The sequence below is a fragment of the Aquarana catesbeiana genome, linkage group LG01 (genome assembly GCF_042186555.1).
Source record: "Aquarana catesbeiana isolate 2022-GZ linkage group LG01, ASM4218655v1, whole genome shotgun sequence".
NCBI lineage: Eukaryota > Metazoa > Chordata > Amphibia > Anura > Ranidae > Aquarana > Aquarana catesbeiana.
The window spans coordinates 877457212-877478894 of record NC_133324.1 but is presented as its reverse complement, the minus strand read 5'-3'; the positions used below and the strand labels follow the sequence as shown (position 1 = coordinate 877478894).

At 43.0% G+C, this 21683-nt stretch overlaps 1 protein-coding gene across 2 annotated transcripts in view; it reads right to left on the bottom strand.

Moving 5' to 3' along the window:
• The window catches only part of EVC (EvC ciliary complex subunit 1), a 180012-nt gene that overhangs the window by 124201 nt on the left and 34128 nt on the right, over positions 1 to 21683 (bottom strand). For both annotated transcript variants that reach the window (XM_073610289.1, XM_073610281.1), the window contains exons 3-4: positions 15220 to 15303; positions 12783 to 13015 (exon numbers count right to left, since the gene is read on the bottom strand). In XM_073610289.1, the coding sequence (XP_073466390.1) occupies positions 12783 to 13015; positions 15220 to 15303 (317 nt within the window). The remainder of the gene's footprint in view (positions 1 to 12782; positions 13016 to 15219; positions 15304 to 21683) is intronic.

Sequence of the window (21683 nt, the reverse complement as noted above, 5' to 3'; positions counted from 1 at the left end):
ATTTTCCGACACACAAAGTTGGACAGCAGGAGATAAAATTTTCCGACAACAAAATCCGATCGCGTCAATTCCGACCGTGTGTGGCCTGTTCCGACGCACAAAGTGCCACGCATGCTCAGAAGAAATTCCGACACGGGACAGCTCGTTCTGGTAAACATAGCGTTCGGAATGGATACAGCACTTTCGTCACGCTGCAATGTTCAAAATGGTTTAATACAGCGCACTCTCTTCTTCTTTATAATGTGACAAGAATTAAGTCGTTTTGATGCTCATATTCACACACACACACACTTCTCACAAACTTCTTTCGTTATATTTATCGGGATTCCCTCAATATATTTAGATTTCTCACATCTGACAACAAAATTTTTTGTTATTTTTGGACTTTAATGTAGATTCTTTTTTTGTGTTTCTCTTTTTTTTTTTTTTGTGATTTTGATTTGTACTCCCGAAAATGTTTGTGTGTGTTTTTGGTGACAAGTTCCCACAACTCCACTAATATGTTGTTCTATTTAATCTGTAGGAGATTGTTTGGTGTTGTTGTCCCTTGTTAATTTCACATTGTACTTTAGAAATGTACCTGAATCCTCACCAACAAACTGTCCTTTTTGGATGAAAACACACACAGGAGAGTATAATTTCCCTAAAAAATTTTTATTAAGGGCTCACAACTAAACAAAGAGGGAGGCAACGCTGGAGAAACTGCAGAAGTGGGTGAAGCCTTGGACCCCCAGGGCACACATCAATTATTTCAAAGCAAAATTGGTGGCCTGAGTCCTTATCTAAGGGAGGGCAGTCTGGTCCAGAAGTCCCAGAGATCCGGAAAGCAGCAGATGACATCTGTGTCCCCAGGCTGTGGTCATACGAGAGACTGCAGATTCTGTCAGACCAGACTGAACCCAGGGTCATCACTCTTTGGTCTTCCCTCCACGCTTCCTTCCAGGCTTTGGCTGTGGTGGTCTAGTTGTGGCAGGAGGAGGAGGAGGAGGAGGAGGATCGTCCCTCTCCATGACATCCGTCTTGTGTGTCAGTTCCCCACTCAACCCCTTACGTAGGACTTTATAAAACAGGTCCTCAGAGATCTTGCGTTGGCCCTCCTGCATGCCCTGCAATTTTGTGGCAGCCATGCAGGCAAAGGCCTCTTCAGGACTGGGGAAGGCTCTGAGGGACGCCGAAGCCTCCTGGATCAGCCTGTATGCTGAATCCTGCACAGGACTCGGAGTGGCCTTCCTGGCCCTTTTGTATGGAAGGCGGAGGGGAGGAACCTGAGACTCAGTCAGGCTGCGACTGGTCCCAGGCTTCTCCTGGCTGCAACTTAGCCCCGCCTCCTCCTGGCTGCCACTAATCCCCGCCTCCTCCTGGCTGCCACATTCCACAACCTCCTCCTGGCTGAGGTCTTCCTGTGTATGAAAAAGGGACATAGTTTTAGTTTTTTATTCATCAATCACACACAATTTTCACCTCCTGACTGCTGCAAATTGAATGTTAACAAATATAACAGACTATCCTTCTGAGCCCAGCAGTTTTCATTCTTTTCCCAATTTTGGGTACCTACTACTGTGTATTGATATGTAAAGCACTTTCAATTAGCAATTAGTGATCAATAATAACATCTAGTAAACAGAATTTCTTTATTGCCCAGAAATCTGTAGAAGAATGCTATACCTGACTCCAGCTGGGCTCCTCCACTTCTTCCTGGCTGGAAGGCCCAGGTTGGACATCGGAAGCCTCAGCTGGGGTGGAAGGAAGAGTGGAAGGAAGAGTGGAGAGGGATTCCCTGACTTCAGTGTGGTCTGACAGAAATCGCAGTCTCTCGTAGTACCACAGCCTGGGGACATAAACGTCATCTGCTGCAGCTCCGGACCTCTGGGAATCTGTGACCTTCTTGCGCTCCCTCAGATATGTGCTCCTCAGGCCACCAATTTTAGCTTTCAAATAAGGGATGGTTGCTGTGGGGACCACCGGCTTCACCAACTCCAGCAGTTTCTCCAGCGCTGCCTGCCTCTTCTGTTTGTGATTATAGTGGGGGTGTCTCACTTGCCACAGACAGGGCAGCTCCCTGTACTTGTCTATGAACAGGGGCAGGAAATTGTGGTCGTTGAACCCATCCATTTTCTCTGTAAGACACAACACAAGACAAAGCCTAATGTCAGGCCAAACTCCCCTAATCTTGTTACAATATAGGCTTCCATTTCGAAGCAGTATAGGCCCAAGTTTAGATCCTACCTTCGTTAGCACGATCGGCGTCTCCGATACTCCTTCCTCCGCTCACAGATCGTACGTAAGACGCGCGCGTTACGATTTATACACACTGCGCATGCGTATAACTCCGCCCGCCCCTGACGTTCTTTCTAGTCTATTCCCCGCCCCTTTTCGTTCGGCGCAGTGGGGGAAGAGCACATGGCGGATAGACAGCAGGATCGTGCTAATTGTAGCAACGAGGAGGAGGAGGAGGAGGAAAGGCTGGAGCCTGAAACGTCCCGATCCAGAAGGAGATTAAAGGACTCAAATATGTCCTTTGGGGAGATGTTGGACATCCTGAAGAAGGCCGACTATGACGGGAAGTATGGACCTTACCCCAACCCCAATGTCAGAAAGGCCAAGATCATGGCGAAAGTGGTCAGGAGTCTGCAAATTCAGGGTATGACGATCGAAAGATCAGCTCAGGAAGCGGTGGTCGGACCTGAAATTACGAGAACATGAGCAGTACAGAAAGATCCGGAGAGTGCTGCAAAAAAGTAAGTAGTTGTGCTGTGTTTCTATTCTTTATTTTTATGACGTTCGTGCTGCTCCATGTGCTTTTAGGAACTGTTGTACAGTTTAAAATGGCAACTTTCATGTTCATGGGCACATTATTCGTTCGGATCACACATTGTTATTTCGGACGATAAAATAACATTGTTTAGGCCATATGCATTTGGCCACCATTTTGACGCCCTATACTTGTCTTCAAAGAATTGGGTTGTGTAGATGGCTTTGTTACTAGAATGAAATGCAAACTAGATTCTGTGTAAGGAGAGGACACTGAGCAGCTGTTTTCACATCTGGACACTGGAGCACTAGTGTGGGACACAAGAACACCATTTTTATTAGGGGGGCCACACAGGTGCTCCAGTGTATACTATAGGGGGGGCTACATCTGTGAAGCTTTTACCAAACAGGTAAAGTATTGCAGCTTGACAAAGGGCAATAAAAAATATACATCTTGGAACTCGGCTAAAATAGACAATTGTACCCCACTTCCAAGCAATGTTTCATCTTTATAGTTCTGACATTAAATATCTGTGTGCTAATTATACCATTTTTGTTTTACATAGGGGAGAAAAGACTCGGAGGACACCCCTCATCCGAGGAGACCAGAGCCCCCCCCCCCCTCTGGAAGAAGGGGAAATCCCCCCAACACAAGATGAGCAGGAGGATGAAGACATGGTGGAAGTAGTCACCACAACAGGTAAGTGTCTGCAACCACAGGCTCCGATAAGAGATGGATGGCGGCATTTTTTTGAAACCTAATTTATTTTGGGTTTCCTCTCTTTTTAGGTGATCGTGAGGTTGTGGATCCAGATCCTTTCACATCCGAAAGTGCCCAGATCGTGATCGGGGAGATCATGGGGTGTAATTTACAATTGGAAAACATCAAGCAAAACATCAATGATGTTATTCCAAAATATAAAAACATCATTGATGTTTTGGGGCGAGTTTAAAGCCCCTCAAAATCACTTTCTTCTTTTGTGTGCTACAATGTGCGAAATGTTTTTGTGATTTTTCCCAAAGCCAAATTTGGAGGATGCACACAGTGTGTCAACATGTGCTATCTGCCATCACGGGAGATCAATGGACGCGTTTTGGGGGTGCAACCCCTTCCTCAATAATAAAGTAGCGGTGAGGAAGGGCTTTCTCCCCCAAAACACGTCCCTTGATCCCCCCTGATGGCAGATAGCACATGTTGACATTGTGAAATTTGTGTGCATCTTTCAAATTTGGCTTTTCCAGGGGTGATTTCCCCCCATCTGAACGCTATATCAAACACAGTTCCTAAATACTCATGTCTGATATTGCCTTCCAGTTCTACCAAATGTGAACTTTGTAAGATCAAGATTTGTGTCTTTCTTGTGGGTTTTACACAGGCCTGTTTTCAATAAAATGCACATTTTTATTTTGGATAATGACACCACAAAAATTGTTATACAACAAACATGTTGGTTTGTCAGAAAAACCTTTGGTAAATGCACATGTGATTGTGCAGGTATTAAAAAGATTGTTCATCAAGAATGTGTGGATTATTGTCTCAACGCTACAACACTTTTGGGGTGATGTAATTGTTGTTTTATGAGAAAATGGGGGTTATTTCCTAAGGGGAAATCCACTTTGCACTACAAGTGCAGTTTCAGTGCAGTTGCAAGTGCACTTGTAGTGAAAAGTGTCTTTGCATTTAGTAAATAACAGCCAACAGTGCTTTGTATAAGGTTACACAATCACAATATTTTCTGCACTCCACACATTTCTGTCAGGGTCAGCTAAAACAAACACAAGCAGTAAATGTCCACAAAGAAGAGCCTGGGGGGAGATGCCTGTCGAGAACTTGAGGTCCTGCAGACTTCTCCCTGTGGCCAAATACCGCAAGGTAGCGACCAACCTCTGCTCCGGAGTGATGTCTTGCCTCATGCAGGTATCCTGCCTGCTAATATAAGGGGTCAGCAAAGCCAACAAACGGTGAAACACGGGGTCCGTCATCCTGAGAAAGTTCCTGAAATCATCAGGATTATTCTCACGGATATCACGGAGCAAAGGCATATGACAGAACTGGTCACGCTGGAGCAACCAATTCTTGGTCCATGAACTCCTCCCCACCCTGTTCATGGACTGGACTTGTGTCAAGGTCAGGACCCCAACACCAAGCCCCCGCACAGCACGAACTCTACGGGGAGTACGCATACGAAACATGGCTAGAAAACGGTCGGCTGCTCAGAACGAAGTAACAGAACGCACTGAAGAACAGCAAGGCCTGTGAAGAGCGACCTGAAAAACAGCAACGAGCAGGCAAGATCACACAGAAAACTCCGATACGAACTGACTGCACGCACTGAAGAGCAGATACAAACCCACAAGCACAAACTGAACGTCAGAAAACGATCTGAAAGCCACGAGTCTGAAAAAGCGCGAATCGTCTCTCACCAAACTTTTACTAACACGAGATTAGCAAAAGGAGCCCAAAGGGTGCCGCGCTTGGTTCTGAACTGGCCTTTTCTAGTCTCGTCGTACGTGGTGTACGTCACCGCGTTGTTGGCGATCGGAAATTCCGACAACTTTGTGCGACCGTGTGTAGGCAAAACAAGTTTGAGCCAACATCCGTCGGAAAAAATCCTAGGATTTTGTTGTCGGAATGTCCGAACAAAGTCCGACCGTGTGTACGCCCTATAACACTGACATTAACATGAACCAAAGCACCTATAGCGAGTCCTCAAATTTTTTACATTAACCACCTCAATGCAAAAGTACAAAGAGCACCCCTTTCTGCCAAGGCCAATTTTTGGCTTTCACTGCTGACACACTTTGAATGATAATTGCGCGGTCATACAACACTGTGCCCCTTTAAAATAGTTATAATTTTTTTCACTACTTTTGGTAGTATTTAATCACCGCTGGGTTTTTTTATCTTTCGCTAAATAAAGGAAAAAGACCGGAAATTCTGAAAAAAACAAGTTCTTCGTTTCTGTTAGAACATTTGCAAATAAATACAGTATTTATCGGCATATAACATGCACAGGCGTATAACACCCACCTTCATTTTAGGAGGGAAGTTTCAGGAAAAAAAACTTAAATTTTAAATAAAACACAAAACAGGAAATCTCCCTGGGACTTTAAATGAGGTGAATGCGTTTAGCCAACAATTGACAGAGTAAATGCAGTCTCAAAATTTATTAAAATAGTCATGCAAACATAAACATGAATCATAGCCAAGCCACTGAAATGATACATACAGTAGAAAATGTCATTACATGTATCAAGGTATAAAATGTAAATTGCAGAGTACACATGCATAAGTATACCAGTATCGCAAGACCATGCTTGCTTCATCAGGGGTAGATGCGTGTGTAGTACATCTGTAGGGGGTATAATGAACCAAATAAGTATCAACACAGACATGGTATCATGACAATTAGTCAAGAGGGTCCAAAAACGCATGGCCCTATACTCACCAAGGGCTGGATCAGACTACCCATTGCTTGATACCCAGAGGTGGCAGTAATTTATATTGGGATGGAGGTGGTTTGCGGGTGACACCAGACCTTTTCCTTTTTGTAAATTTTAAATAAAGAACTTAACGCAAAATAAGGGTCAGTGCCCATCAATGCAGCCTCACCATTGCCCATATGCAGCCTGATCAATGCCATCTGCAGCCTCACAATTGCCCATCATTGTAACTTGATCAATGCCCATATGCAGCCTCACCAATGCCATGAATGCAGCCTGATCAGTGCCCATCTGCAGCCTCACCTCAGATTACTGCTACCTCGGAGGGGACAGGGAGGGGAGCGGGCGAGCCCTGTCAAATTACATCAGAATCGTTTAATACAAAGTCCCGCCTCCTGGACCGGCTTCTATGATAGACAGAACACTGGTCCAATGCCAGCCCAGGAGACGGGATTCCTATTACAGAGGCTTCTGAGTAAACAGGAGATTCTGGCTGTATGTAATCTGTATGTAATTTGGCGGTTCTCGTCTGACGGCACCCGATTTTCAAAGGTGCGTGTTATACGCCAATAAATACAGTAATCTTTCTTCAAAAATTGAGGACAAAATGTATTCTGCTACATTTCATTGGTGAAAATAACCCAAATCAGTGTATATGATTTAGTCTGTAGGAAAGATATAGAGTCCACAAACTATGGTATACAGCAGGGATATGCCATTAGCGGACCTCCAGCTGTTGCAAAACTACAAGTCCCAACATGCCTCTGTCTCTGGGAGTCATGCTTGTGGCTGTCAGAGTCTTGCAATTCCTCATGGGACTTGTAGCTCTGCAACAGCTGGAGGTCCGCTAATTGCATATTCCTGGTATACAGTATATATCTGAAAATTGATCAATTCTGATGTACCGATGGCGTATCTAATTTCTTGAGGCCTGAAAATGCCAGGACAGTGCTAACACCCCCCAAAGACCTTTTTTTGGAAAGTAGACAGTCCAAGGTATTTAGTAAGAGGCATGGCGAGTTTTTTGAAGTTGTAATTTTTTTGTCATAATGTTTTGAATAATGAGGAAATTAAAAAAAAAAAAAAAAAGTTTTTCACAATTCTTACATTTTATTTTACATAGTATCACCAGTGCAGTACAGCGTCATCATATTACTGGTGTGGAGGTGCTCAAGGACACTGACTGGTGACAGTATGTGTTTAAAAAAAAAATTTAAAAAATACTATTACAATTTTCTTTATCTTTTTTTCAATGTTATTACTTTTTTTTCCTTTTTTTAACATTTTTATTTTACATAGAGTGAACAGAGCAACTGCTCGGGGGGGGGGGGGGGGGGTTGGGTAATCAGGATTTTTATCTGTTCTTACACACTATGATTGCTTATAACTGAATTTTACTGTTGTAAGAAACCTTTTTCTTAAATGAAAACTATTCATTCAGTGTTTACTATTGTGATGAGCTCTGTGATTGTCCACAGCTAATTACAAGGTACAGATGGGCTGTGATTGGCCCTGTCTGTACCATGTGATCACTGTGACCAATCACAGAGCTCATTACAATAGTAAACACTGGATGATCACATGGTATTGACAGCGGGTCTGTACAGTGATCTGTCATCGACTGTGTCAGGTGGACACAGCGGGTGACAGATCTCCCCAAAGCGTGGCCCATAGGGCACGCGCGAGGCGCAGGCCTGGGAAGACGTCATAAGACATTCTCCCAGCATAACTTGGCCATCATTTTACAATAGGCCAGGCTGGAAGCAGTTAAATAACGAGGGGCACCTTTGGACAGCAGCATTGTCAGTCTACGGAGAGGGGAATGTTAGATGCACTAGCAGATTTAGGATACACTAACAAACTGACGTTGAACTCCAGCTTACACTTTATAAGCAGTTACAGCAGTTTCCTTCTGTTTGGGATAAAGGCTTTACATAAATAAATAAAAGCTAATCATTGCAAGCACCCCTGTCAGTGGTAAATGGGTTTTGCCAACCTTCTAACTACTACATCTGCAAGAAAGCTTGTTCTTTTGAAAAACAACACTGACTGGTCAGTGAAAATATCAAGCGAAAATAAGGGAAAGAAAGCCTAAAATAGAAGACTAATGCAGCCATCACATCTAAGAATTGGTAAGCTGCAATATAATAAAATGTTTGCTTTCGAGTTTAATACCACTTTCAGGTAACCTTGTCTATGTACTTTTTATTATATGATTCGTTTATTCTCCAGGTTTGTGACTTTAGCTGTTCTTTTTTTTATAGCCATGGCATGTTCTGTAACCCTTTTTATAATCCACGTTAAAGTCCAAATTGTTGAGCTTGTAAGGTCAGCCGGGATTAAATATATTGAGAACTATTTATCTTTGGACCATCTGTATCGATATGTTTTACCAAGAACTTGGGTTACGTCTCCTCAGCCACCAATCAGCATCAGAACTGCCCTAAAAGTGTAATTCTGATTGGTGGCTGTGTGAAAATACCTCCAGCTAAGAACACATTGATATTGTATTTTTGGCCCTTTATATAGAACTTGCATTTCCTGTAAATTTAGGATTACCTAAAGTTTAATGAATATTTGTTAAAAAAAAAAAAAAAAACGTGAAGAAAAAAGGACTGGCAAATTACAGTACCCACAGCAACCACGTTTCAGTTTACTGAAGCCAAACTATTGAAATAAGAATTGGTATTGATTGCTATGGATTATTGCATGTTTCCTTACTGATTAAGATTTATCAAATCTACATTGGTTAGTACTCGAAGGCTACAAAAAAAAACAGCAATGAAATCTGACAGCTCAGAGCTACCGCTTCACTGAAAATACGATAAATGTGAAAGTGGAATTAAATCGGCCACGTGTGACAAACCACCGGGCAGCAACAAAGAACATCTACCATCCATCTTCTTCACCCCAGCACTTAATGATGTCATTTATTAATTGGAGATGTTTCCCTTGCTACGTGAATGAACTATTAGACTGCAGAATCTACTACGTGAATGAATTATAGGACCGCAGTCATGACTTTATAATACTTATTAATACACAGAAGCTCTGGTTATTCTGGGGAAGTGCTCATAATCATTCACCCAACAACCAGCGCCCTGTGACATCATTGTCCTACTTTCATCAATCCTCATCAGGGACTATTATGCCAATAAGGTTCGGTAGGAATGGATGCAGTATTATTTACAATTTGTTAAAAGAAGTTAATTACATTTTTTTTAGATATAAAGTACATATGAAATAATGTAAATAAAGAAATCTGTAAATCATGACCGACTGGCTGAAAATATTGAACCATTGCATCGTTTAAGTTTAACAGTTGAAAGAGATCAGCTTAAAATAAATAGAAGGAAACTACTAGAAACATTTGCATACTGGCACATAATGCTCTAGGCCAGCGGTCCCCAACCGTTTTGGCATCGGGGACAGGCTGCGTGGAAGAAAATTATGCCAAGGCCCGGGATGTGTTTTTTTTCGCAGGTAAAGGCTGGTGGTGACGCTTCAATCATCACGGCACCATAGGTGATATGGCGTTAGGATGATTGAAGCGCATTGTTTCTGTTATTACATTGAAATAGTTCAACGCACTATAATGCAGAATCAGTGGGAGCCCTTATGCCCTGTACACACGGTCGGATTTTCCGACGGAAAATGTGTGATAGGACCTTGTTGTGGGAAATTCCGACCGTGTGTAGGCTCCATCACACATTTTCCATCGGATTTTCTGACACACAAAGTTTGAGAGCAGGCTATAAAATTTTCCGACAACAAAATCCGTTGTCGGAATTTCCGATCGTGTGTACACAAATCCGACGCACAAAGTGCCACGCATGCTCAGAATAAATAAAGAGATGAAAGCTATTGGCTACTGCCCCGTTTATAGTCCCGACGTACGTGTTTTACGTCACCGCGTTCAGAACGATCGGATTTTCCGACAACTATGTGTGACCGTTTGTATGCAAGACAAGTTTGAGCCAACATCCGTCGGAAAAAATCCTAGGATTTTGTTGTCGGAATGTCCGATCAATGTCCGACCGTGTGTACGGGGCATAAGTGTATCACTTGCCACCGTCGCCTGCGCCAGATGCAGCTTGTCACGTCACCTGCCTTCAGATGCAGCTTGTCACTTGTCACGTCACCTTCCTTCAGATGCAGCTTGTCATTTGCCTTGTCAACTGCCTTTAGTTGCAACTTGCCACATCACCTGCCACCAGATGCGGATTGTCGCCTGCCACCAGATGCGGATTGTCACGTGCCATGTCGCCTGCCACCACCTGCAGATTGTCACTTGCCACGTCGCCTGCCACCACCTGCAGATTGTCACTTGCCACGTCGCCTGCCACCAGCTGCGGATTGTCACTTGCCACGTCACCTGCCACCACCTGCAGATTGTCACTTGCCACGTCACCTGCCACCAGCTGCGGATTGTCACTTGCCACGTCGCCTGCCACCAGCTGTAGATGGTCACTATTCTGCCACCAGCTGAAGCATCCTACTGTTGCTTGCCACCAAAAAATACCAGATGCAGCTTGTCACTTTTTAAATATAAAAGCAATTTGGTGGCAGGCAACAGTGACAGCACAGAAGGAGGCTTCTCTCCCCAGCTTTCCAGTGAGTGAGTGAGGGCGGGCAGTGAGAGATGATGTCATCTCTCTGCTGCCCTTGCCTGCACAGTCTGAGGGTGGAACCGTGATGATGCAGGGCAGGCGGTAATGTCATCTCTCTGCTCCCTCGTCCGCCCACCCATTGTCTCTATCATGCCGCCCGCCTGCCCATTGTTTGTATCATGCCGCCCACCTGTTGTCTGTATCATGCTGATCATCCGCTGCTTGTGTCATGCTGCCCAGCCGTCCGCTGTCTGTGTCATGCCACCCACCCACCACACTCACGGCCCGGGTGGAAAGAGGTCACGGCCCGGTGGTTGGGGACACCTGCTCTAGGCCACACTAGAGTAGGACTTAAAGTGAGAGTATATTCCCATGCATGATTTTTACCTTTACAGTGTCTTGCAAAAGTATTCACCCCCCTTGGCGTTTTACCTATTTTGTTACATTACAGCATTTAGTTCAATGTTTTTTAATCTGAATTATATGTGATGGATCAGAACACAATAGTCTGGTGAAGTAAAATTAGAAAAATATATACATAAAACTATTTTTCAGAAATAAAAAAACTGATAATTGGCATGTGCGTATGTATTCACCCCCTTTGTTATGAAGCCCATAAAAATCTCTGGTGCAACCAATTACCTTCAGAAGTCACATAATTAGTGAAATGATGTCCACCTGTGTGCAATCTAAGTGCCACATAATTTGTCATTACATATACACACCTTTGTGAAAGGCCCCAGAGGCTGTAACACCTAACCAAACACTGCCATGAAGCCCAAGGAACTCTCCAAACAAGCAAGGGGCAATGTTGTTGAGAAGTACAAGTCAGGGTTAGGTTATAAAAAAATATCCAAATCTTTGATGATCCCTAAGGAGCACCATCAAATCTATCATAACCAAATGGAAAGACATGGCACAGCAGCAAACCTGCCAAGAGACGGCCACACACCAAAACTCACGGACCGGGCAAGGAGGGCACTAATCAGAGGGGCAGCACAGACAGCCAAGGTAACCCTGGAGGAGCTGCAGAGTTCCACAGCAGAGAATGGAGTATCTGTACATAGGATGACAATAAGTCGCACGCTCCATAGAGTTGGGCTTTATGGCAGAGTGGCCAGAAGAAAGACATTACTTTCAGCAAAAAACAAAATGGCACGTTTTGAGTTTGCAAAAAGGCATGTGGGAGACACCCAAAATGTATTGAAGAAGGTGCTCTGGTCTGATGAGACTAAAATTGAAGTTTTTGGCCATCAAAGAAAACGCTATGTCTGGAGCAAACCCAACACATTACATCACCCAAAGAACACAACCCCCACAGGGAAACATGATGGTGGTAGCATCATGCTGTGGGGATGTTTTTCAGCAGTCGGGACTGGGAAACTGGTCAGAGTTGAGGGAAAGATGGATGGTGCTAAATACAGGGATATTCTTGAGCAAAACCTGTACCACTCTGTGTGTGATTTGAGGCTAGGACGGAGGTTCACCTTCCAGCAGGACAATGACCCCAAACACTTGAGTGGTTTAAGGGCAAACAAAAAAAATGAATTTAATACTGCTCTATAGTATTCTCCTTTACTTCTCCCCTAGCTGCTACACAAAAGAACATGAGACAGGGAGAATGGAGAGTCTGGGTCAGCACAGACAGTATTTGGACACTCCCGTATGAGAAAAGGGCTATAACGTGTGAGTAGGTAGAGAGGTTTGTCTTTGAGTAGTCACATTTTCTAGTTCAAAGGCACAGTGCAATTGAATAAAAGTAATTTAGGAAAAGGAAAAAACACAGTAAGTAAGCATTACAAATACTTTATTTTTCTGCGCTTTTACCTGCAATTTTTTTAGGTTGGTCGCAGGGTCTCTTTAGCCAATACTGACTTGACCTCCATACGGTACAGGGTTAATATCAAACATATGTTTCAAGTGCATATTTTGTACATAGTATTAAAGTTTGTACTGTTAATTCAGCAGTACTCCTACCTGTTACAAATAAGAACTTCAGGAAAAGCGTTGACTCGGGGAAAGGTTCTCTCGTAGAATCTATCCAGACTGGTAGTGGAATGTATTGTGGTGGATGAACTTCCATCCTCCTTCTCCCCCTGACTCAGAGATTCTGTACTGCTCCCCGCTGAGTCTTCAAACATCTGGTTAGGTAACTGGGCACGCTTAGATTTTTCATGCAGTGATGGGTTTGATGCTCCATCAGCAAGAGGCTGGAATCACAGACAGATGGAAAATAACAGAGGATTTTTCCAAGCATTCTTCAGCTAAAAATAAATGTTTACAGATTGTACTGAGATAAATAGGTGATGTTGAAGATGCGATGCGTTATTTTACCTAATCGGAAACTAATATCTGTTCTTACTCTAAATGTAAGATGGAGAGGAGTGCTACCACGAACAAAAATATAGTGCAAAAAATGGGACTTTAACTGTGCTCTACATCTCAGGAATGGACACAAACACATACAGTTCTGATAAAAAAAAAAAATCACTTCTCTATTCCATACAAATGATTAAAAATGGATTATGATATCTATAACAGACAATAAAATATAAGGTATAACATATCACATATCTTTTGTTGTGCACATTTTTGTATTCTAATGCTTGTTTTCTATTACCAGCACAATATATGATCTCCTGATGAAGCTTTTTAAGCGAAATGCGTAGAGTTTACATAGCTACCCAGTTCGTATTTGTGATTGTCTACTATATCTTACTATCCTGGAGATGCTTTTGCTTTATGTATTAATATTATCTAGACTGTGTTGAAGGCTATCAGTGTCTGGTATATTTTATCATTTGTTATGGATATGTAATCCATCTTTATTCTATACAAAAGATTAAAAATGTGATTTTTTTTTTTAATCATAAATGTATGTTTGTTTCCATTCCTAAGCTGTAGAGCATCGTTTAAGTCCCATTTTTTGCACTCTATTTTTGTTCTAGGTTGTTATTCAGGGATGTGGTGCTCTGTATACCGACCCATGCCCTGTTCATATTAATAAGTGCTACCATTGCTGACTTCTCTCCAAAAATGTTCTTGCCCACTTGGTTGAATTGTAAGTATTATGGTGTGTCCCCCATTTTAGATTTTTTAATTTAGGAAAATTTAGTTAGGATGAGACAGGGAAGAAAGAATGGGCCAAGAAAGAGAGACAAGAAGGGAGAAAGAAGAGAGAAAAAATAAATAAAGTGGACAATAAAGTTGCAGGGAGAGGGAAAGATGGCGGGATAATGTGGTGTATATTTTCCTCCATGATGTCATCTAGGTTGGAGGAGTTCAGCTCTGAAGAACAGTATATCAAGACACACTTTGGGGAGTAGACCTTGTTACAGCTATGTAAAGGGTTGGGTTTCAAGATCTTTACATTTTTGAGAATCTCTATATATAATTTAGATGGGATACATTTTTGGAAAGCCTTCTGTTGAGTCTTATGTAAACAGCAGTGAGATTCTCCATTTGCATGATGGCATTAATAAGTTACGCCCATTCTACAGGGGAAAATGTATTGTGTGTGGAAATTTACAATATCTTGGAATTCATTATTTAACTGCAAATAGGAATAATCTCAGGTCTTTTTTGATAAAAACATTGAGCTCATGTTTAAGATTGGTAGAGCAACTTTGAAAAATTAGGGATGTTATCATTATACAAAGTGTAGATTGTGAAGACCCTGTCCTATAATACTTTGATGGCTCAATGCTTCCATTGATAGTAGAAAAGAATCTTCTGATTTCTGACAACATATAAGAGTCTAAAAAGGTACATGGATTGTAATTTGGTGAGTGTGAGGCAATACCTGGTTTAAAGCTGAACTCCAGGGTTAAGAAAAAATAAATAAAAAAAAAACTTGCAGTGGCCCCCCAGGCTACAAGGGATAAATGCTTGCCCAGTCTTAGGATAAAAGAATATCCCTTGCTCTGGCAAGGTTCCAGCGTTTTATTCTACTCTCCAATGTCCTGGGGGTGGATGGGCTCTCGCCGACTATTTGTCCTGCACTGCATGTGATAACATCCCAGTGCAAACGCTGGTTGAAGCACCTTAGGGAGGAGACTTTGGGGGACTGGTCATGTGAAGGAACCAGGTAGTGTAGGTAGGCCCCACTGCAAGAGTCATTTTTTTTTTGGTGCCCTGGAGTGGAGCTTTAAAGTTAGGTTTTTGTATCTTGCAGGATATGTAGTTTGTCAATAAGGAAAAAGGCTTATGTCCCAGTCTTTTTGGATATTGAGAAGTTTAGTTTTTTTTTTCTCCAGTTATTGGTATATTTAGGTATATTGGGTATAGTTCTGTGTTCAGAGAATTTTCCTAAAAGCAAGAAATACAGGGACGCATTCTTTTAGCCACTTTCTGTTCACTATCACCCACTTCAACATCATCTGTGATCATTACTCTGGACAAGTAGACATCTTACCCTAAACTTTTGATTTATTGGATAAACAACTTTGGCCTTTAATGCAAATGCTTCAACGCCATTACTGGACGGCTGGCCACCTTCCTGCAAAGAAAAGAATATGGTATATATTATCTGCAGCTTGCGATGCAACTAGGAAAAGGTTCCTAGGTGGAAGTATGAGCTGCAGCATTATAATGACTAGCTCACAACAGCATATAAATCTCAGTGCATAAAAGAATATAAATAGCAGTTATTTTTAGCGATTGCATGAAATATCTGAATGCACCAGTGGGATTGCAAGATAAATAAACCATGAAGCATTATCCAATTATTCACACAAATAAAGCCTAACAGAGCGGAACCTTATTAAGTTGACGAAAGCTGTTCCTCAATTAATTATTATGCGTCCGATTATCCTCCTTGCTAACCATTAGGGCACGATTGATGTAGCCGGTGCTGTAACAAAAGTACTTTAAACACTTCTCCTATACAATCTGGGCTGTCTGATATTAAATCTATATATAGTAATAAGATTGTATACTGAATTTCTAGAAAGGCAATCAGAAGAAAAAAGTATTATGCCGCGTATACACGACTGGACTTTTCGCCATCAAAGGTCCGACAGAACGAATCCGTTGGATGATTCGATTGTGTGTGGGCTTCATCGGACCTTTTCTGTCGAAAAATCTGGCGGACCTTAGAAATAGAACAAGTTTCAAATCTTTCCAACAGACTCAATTCCTATCGAACAAACCGTTCGTCTGTATGCTAGTCCGACGGACCAAAAACGGCGCAAGGGCAGCTATTGGCTACTGGCTATTGAACTTCCTTTTCTAGTCCGGTCGTACATCATCACGTTCGAAACGATCGGACATTGGTGTGATCGTGTGTAGGCAAGTCCTTTCATTGGAACTCCGTCGAAAAGTCCTTCGGAGTTCAGTCCGACGAGAAGTTCGCTCGTGTGTACGCGGCATTACACATACAGCATCTCACAAAAGTGAGTACACCCCTCATATTTTTGTAAATATTTTATTATATCTTTTCATGTGACAACACTGAAGAAATGACACTTTGCTACAATGTAAAGTAGTGAGTGTACAGCTTGTATAACAGTGTAAATTTGCTGTCCCCTCAAAATAACTCAACACACAGCCATTAATGTCTAAACCGCTGGCAACAAAAGTGAGTGAGTACACCCGTAAGTGAAAATGTCCAAATTGGGCCCAAAGTGTCAATATTTTGTGTGGCCACAATTATTTTCCAGCACTGCCTTAACCCTCTTGGGCATGGAGTTCACCAGAGCTTCACAGGTTGCCACTGGAGTCCTCTTTCACTCCTTCATGATGACATCACAGAGCTAGTGGATGTTAGAGACCTTGCGCTCCTCCATCTTCCGTTTGAGGATGCCCCGCAGATGATCAATAGGGTTTAGGTCTGGAGACATGCTTGGTCAGTCCATCACCTTTACCCTCAGCTTCTTTAGCAAGGCAGTAGTCGTCATGGAGGTGTGTTTGGGGTCCTTATCATGTTGAAATACTGCCCTGTGGCCCAGTCTCCGAAGGGAGGGGATCATGCTCTGCTTCAGTATGTCACAGTACATGTTGGCATTCATGGTTCCCTCAATGAACTGTAGCTCCCCAGTGCCGGCAGCACTCATGTAGCCCCAGACCATGACACTCCCACCACCATGCTTGACTGTAGGCAAGACACACTTGTCTTTGTACTCCTCACCTGGTTGCCGTCACATCCGCTTGACACCATCTGAACCAAATAAGTTTATCTTGGTCTCATTAGACCACAGGACATGGTTCCAGTAAACCATGTCCTTAGTCTGCTTGTCTTCAGCAAACTGTTTGCGGGCTTTCTTGTGTATCATTTTTAGAAGAGGCTTCCTTCTGGGACGACAGCCATGCAGACCAATTTGATGCAGTGTGCGGTTTAAGGTCTGAGCTCCCCCACCCCTTCAACCTCTGCAGTAATGCTGGCAGCACTCATACGTCTATTTCCCAAAGACAACCTCTGGATATGATGCTGAACTTCTTTGGTCGACCATGGCGAGGCCCGTCCTAGGTGGAACCTGTCCTGATCAACCGCTGTATGGTCTTGGCCACCATGCTGCAGCTCAGGGTTTTGGCAATCTTCTTATAGCCTAGGTCATCTTTATTTAGAGCAACAATTTTTTTTCAGCTCCTCAGAGAGTTCTTTGCCATGAGGTGCCATTTTGAACTTCCAGTGACCAGTATGAGAGCGATAACACCAAATTTAACACACCTGCTCCCCATTCACACCTGAGTCCTTGTAACAGTAACGAGTCACATGACACCAGGGAGGGAAAATGGCTAATTGGGACATTTTCACTTAGGGGTGTACTCACTTTTGTTGCCAGCGGTTTAGACATTAATGGCTGTGTGTTGAGTTATTTTGAGAGGACAGCAAATTTACACTGTTATACAAGCTGTACACTCAGTACTTTACATTGTAGCAAAGTGTCTTTCTTTAGTGTTGTAGTGTCATATGAAAAGATAGAATAAAATATTTACAAAAATGCGAGGGGTGTACTAACTTTTGTGAGATAGTGTATATCAGCAGATGTCACATGGATCCTGAGCGTCCAGTCAATAAAAGTAAAAAAAAAAAAAAAAAAAAAAAAAAGCAAAAAAGCAACCCAGAGAGAGCATGGATTTAAAGCTGAACTCTGAGATAAGCACATTTTGTCTAAATACAAGCGACATGTATATCTTTGCTTGAATCTTGTTGTGCTTTGTATACTTCTTCCAGATCTGAGCCTTAGGTGTGAACATTTGAATCTGTGCAGGAGCTTCCTCTAATATAGACTGGTCACTGTTGCTCTTTCTACTTATGTAGGGTAACTGGTCTCGTCTCCGCCCCCTTCTGTAGTTTTTTGCAGGCAGCCTATAGTGGGTGGAGCCTGCTGTGTACCTCCTACAGCTCAGCTCACGTACAGCACAGTGATGATGTCCCCAGTTCCTTTATAAGGTAAAAACTGGGTCTGCAAAGGCACTTGGTGCACAGAAAGTGGATTCAGACTCTTTGTGGAATGAATGATTGAAAGCCTATTTAAGCCTCATGCACACTGGATGTTATGAAAACACCAGTAGCATTGGCGCGTTAAAAACACACGTTTTTTTGCCTCTTTTTTAATTTGCCGCGTTAGGGTTTTTAGCAAGAAAACACCTCTTTGCTATTTTTAACTCCCACTTTCCCAAAATTCTGGAGTCTCAAAAACGCTTGTAAACACCAGATAGCTGCGTTTTACAGCGTTTGTCAGCATTAGAGCATTTTTACAGCTGAAGAAAAACTCCACTTCGAATGCAGTAGTTCTGTTGGTTTTTTTTTTTTCAGCCTAAAAAAATACCCCTGCCAAAAACCGCTGATAACAGCCTATGTGTGCATGGACACATAGGATGCTGGGAAGTTTACTGGCTGCAGGAAAAAAAAATGCCTGAAGCCAAAATCAGCAGCTGTAAAAACGTCCAGTGTGCATGAGGCCTTAATGTTCAGTCAACAAGTGAATTCATATTTCTTGTATGCCATATTCCTATTCAACACACTTTGAGAACTGTGGTTGATCTCTTTATCCATTTGCTGAGCGTCTGTTCGCAGTCAGTCCTCTCTTTATCTGATCCTTTGAAAACCTCATGGGGATTTATTCATCTTCTCTGCTGCAGGGAAGTGCTGTAATACAATACTAGTTTATGTCTGGAATACAAAGGTCTACGCCAACTTCAGTTTGTGTCTTGTTTGTCCTTGTATTACCTTGTTGGACTTGTCTGAACCTCCATTCCTGTCCTGCAATCCTTTCAGGTCTTCACCTCTTTGTACTTCTTTACCTTGTTCATGGTCTTGTCTTACTACTGATGCTTTGATATTTCTTGAGTTTAAGTTTCACTATTTCCTGAAACGGTCAGTGTGTTTATTGACCATTACCCTAATCAAAGGGTTATTGAATTAAAATTCACGCAGGTCCGATCAGTGAAATTTTTTTCGAGCAGAGGTCCGAAGCGCATGTTTGTCCAATGAGTCAGATCCTTCGCATCACAGCCCCCCTCCTCTTAGATCACAATCCTGTTCTTACATCAGTATCCTCAGTCCACCCTGCATATTACAATCACCCTTCTATACATCACAGTCCTCCACTTCACAGCAAGGACCTTTGCCCTCTTCACAGTAGTGTCCCGAACCCCCTTCACATCAACAACCCCCCCAAAGCAGTGTCCTCTGTGCATTCTGCCCTTTTCACATCATCACTCTCCCTGCAGTAGTGTTCTCTGCCCTTTTCACATCATCACTCTCCCTGCAGTAGTGTTCTCTGCCCTTTTCACATCATCACTCTCCCTGCAGTAGTGTTCTCTGCCCTTTTCACATCACCCCCCACACTAGAGCTATCTGTGCATTTACATCAAACATCGCCTGCTCCCCTATCCTTCAGCCAGGTCCTCTGCCCCCCTCACTCTGCTACCATACAGAGGTACACAGAGCAGGAGGCAGGACAGATGGACAGCACTGGATGGAGGGCGGGAGCAGGAGCTGCCGGAATTAACTTTGGATATTAAAAAAGCTGGTGACTGGTCACCTGCTGCTTAATCTGGAAAGTTGTCTCGGGCAGCTCCTGCCCTCCAACCAGTGCTACCAAGCTGCTGTCCATCTGTCCTGCCTCTCGCTCTGCTATGAGAATGACAGCCGCAAAGGTTGGGAGACAGAACTGGCTCCTTAATGGCCACAGGTCCAGATGGGAAAGTGACTCGGTCCGGATTCATTTAGTGATGCCTGCCTATCCTCCTTGGCATATCATGTTTAGCCCTGTAGTTTATCACAGTCAATAGTTCCCCTTATTTTATTGTCTTGTTGATACTCAGGTCTCCTGTCCTGCCAGATGGGGATGACTGTGTAGCAGAGATGTGTAAATCTCAGTACTGCATGAACAGAAATACTAATCCTTTGGTATGTAGAACAGCTCCCCATATACATATTTAACCAGTGCATTTACGTGGCGTTCAGGTTTAGCGTAAACTTTAATGTTTTTTCTGTTAACTGTAATTCTAATTTTTTGGCAATAAGTATTTTTTACATATAGTTACACATATTACAGATTGTCTATACATAGATACAAATATAAAAGCTTAAAGAAGAATTCCAGGTATGGGTATTTTATACATACATTGTAGGGCTCATTTACACTTGCTTCAGCTTCAACACACATTAACAGCTAGTTTACACTTGCTTCAAAACAAGGCTTCGGGCACACTTTGTTAAAGCTCTCTGAACGCCAGTCAAAGTCTGTCACTAAATAAAATGGTTAGCTTACAATCCTGTTTGCATCTTGCTTTTGCTTTGTTCTAGCTTCGCTTCAAAAATTATACCCCATGTAGCTTCAGTGGTGCTTCAAAGCGTCTTCAAAACCTCCATAGAACTCTATGGCAAAGCTCGCTTGAAGCCCCATCAAAGCCTCATCGAAGTCCCACTAAAGCCTCATCGAAACCTCATTGAAGCCCCACGAAGCCTCATCGAAACCTCATTGAAGCCCCACGAAGCCTCATCGAAACCTCATTGAAGCCCCACGAAGCCTCACCAAAGCCTCATCGAAACCTCATTGAAGCCTCATCGAAACCTCATTGAAGCCCCACGAAGCCACACTAAATCCTCATCGAAACCCAATTGAAGACCCACGAAGCCTCACCAAAGCCTCATCGAAGCCCCACCAAAACCTCATCGAAGCATCAAGCAAAAGCCTGTGTAAACAGGACTGTAAGCTAACCATTTTGTTTAGTGACAGGGGCTTTCACTGGCGTTCAGGGAGCTTTAACAAAGCGTGTCCGAAGCCATGTTTTGAAGCAAGTGTAAATTAGCCCTTACTTACAGTGGTCGAGCTTGGAGCAATGTAACTATTGTGACAAGTTGGGGAATTTGTAGCTCATTGGTAGGGCCAAACAGTGAGTTTACTCCACGCCAGAGATACGTTTTAGAGCTTTTATGCCCACTTTTATTTAAAACCAAGCAAAAAGTTCAGACCTGAATAGTTTGCCACAAATCAATGCAACAAAACATAGAATTCACCCTTGTGGCTCTCTTTACAGGTTCACTGCTCAGGCCTCATGTCTTGGTCCTCCAAACTGACAAACGCACAGTCCCAGTGCTCGGGAACAAAACGATGTACCCTTGTCAGCTTGACTCTTTCTCCTGGAGCTCCCAGCTGCTACATCCTCACAGGCTCGGGCCTTTGTCTGTCCTGACCTGGATAGTATGGTGCGACGTGAACCTCACAGCTCCCTTCACAAACGGACCCCCTCGGGCGGGTGGGGCCCTGAGCTCTAACTCTGGCTCTCATATGAAGCCAGCACACACCTGTGCCATTAGTGTGCTGCCTGTGATATACTGTTAGCTGTATTTGGTGTTTATTGTCCACGATCAGAGATTTTTTGTTGTCCATCCAGTTTGGGAAGTCATTTTATTATATTCACAGG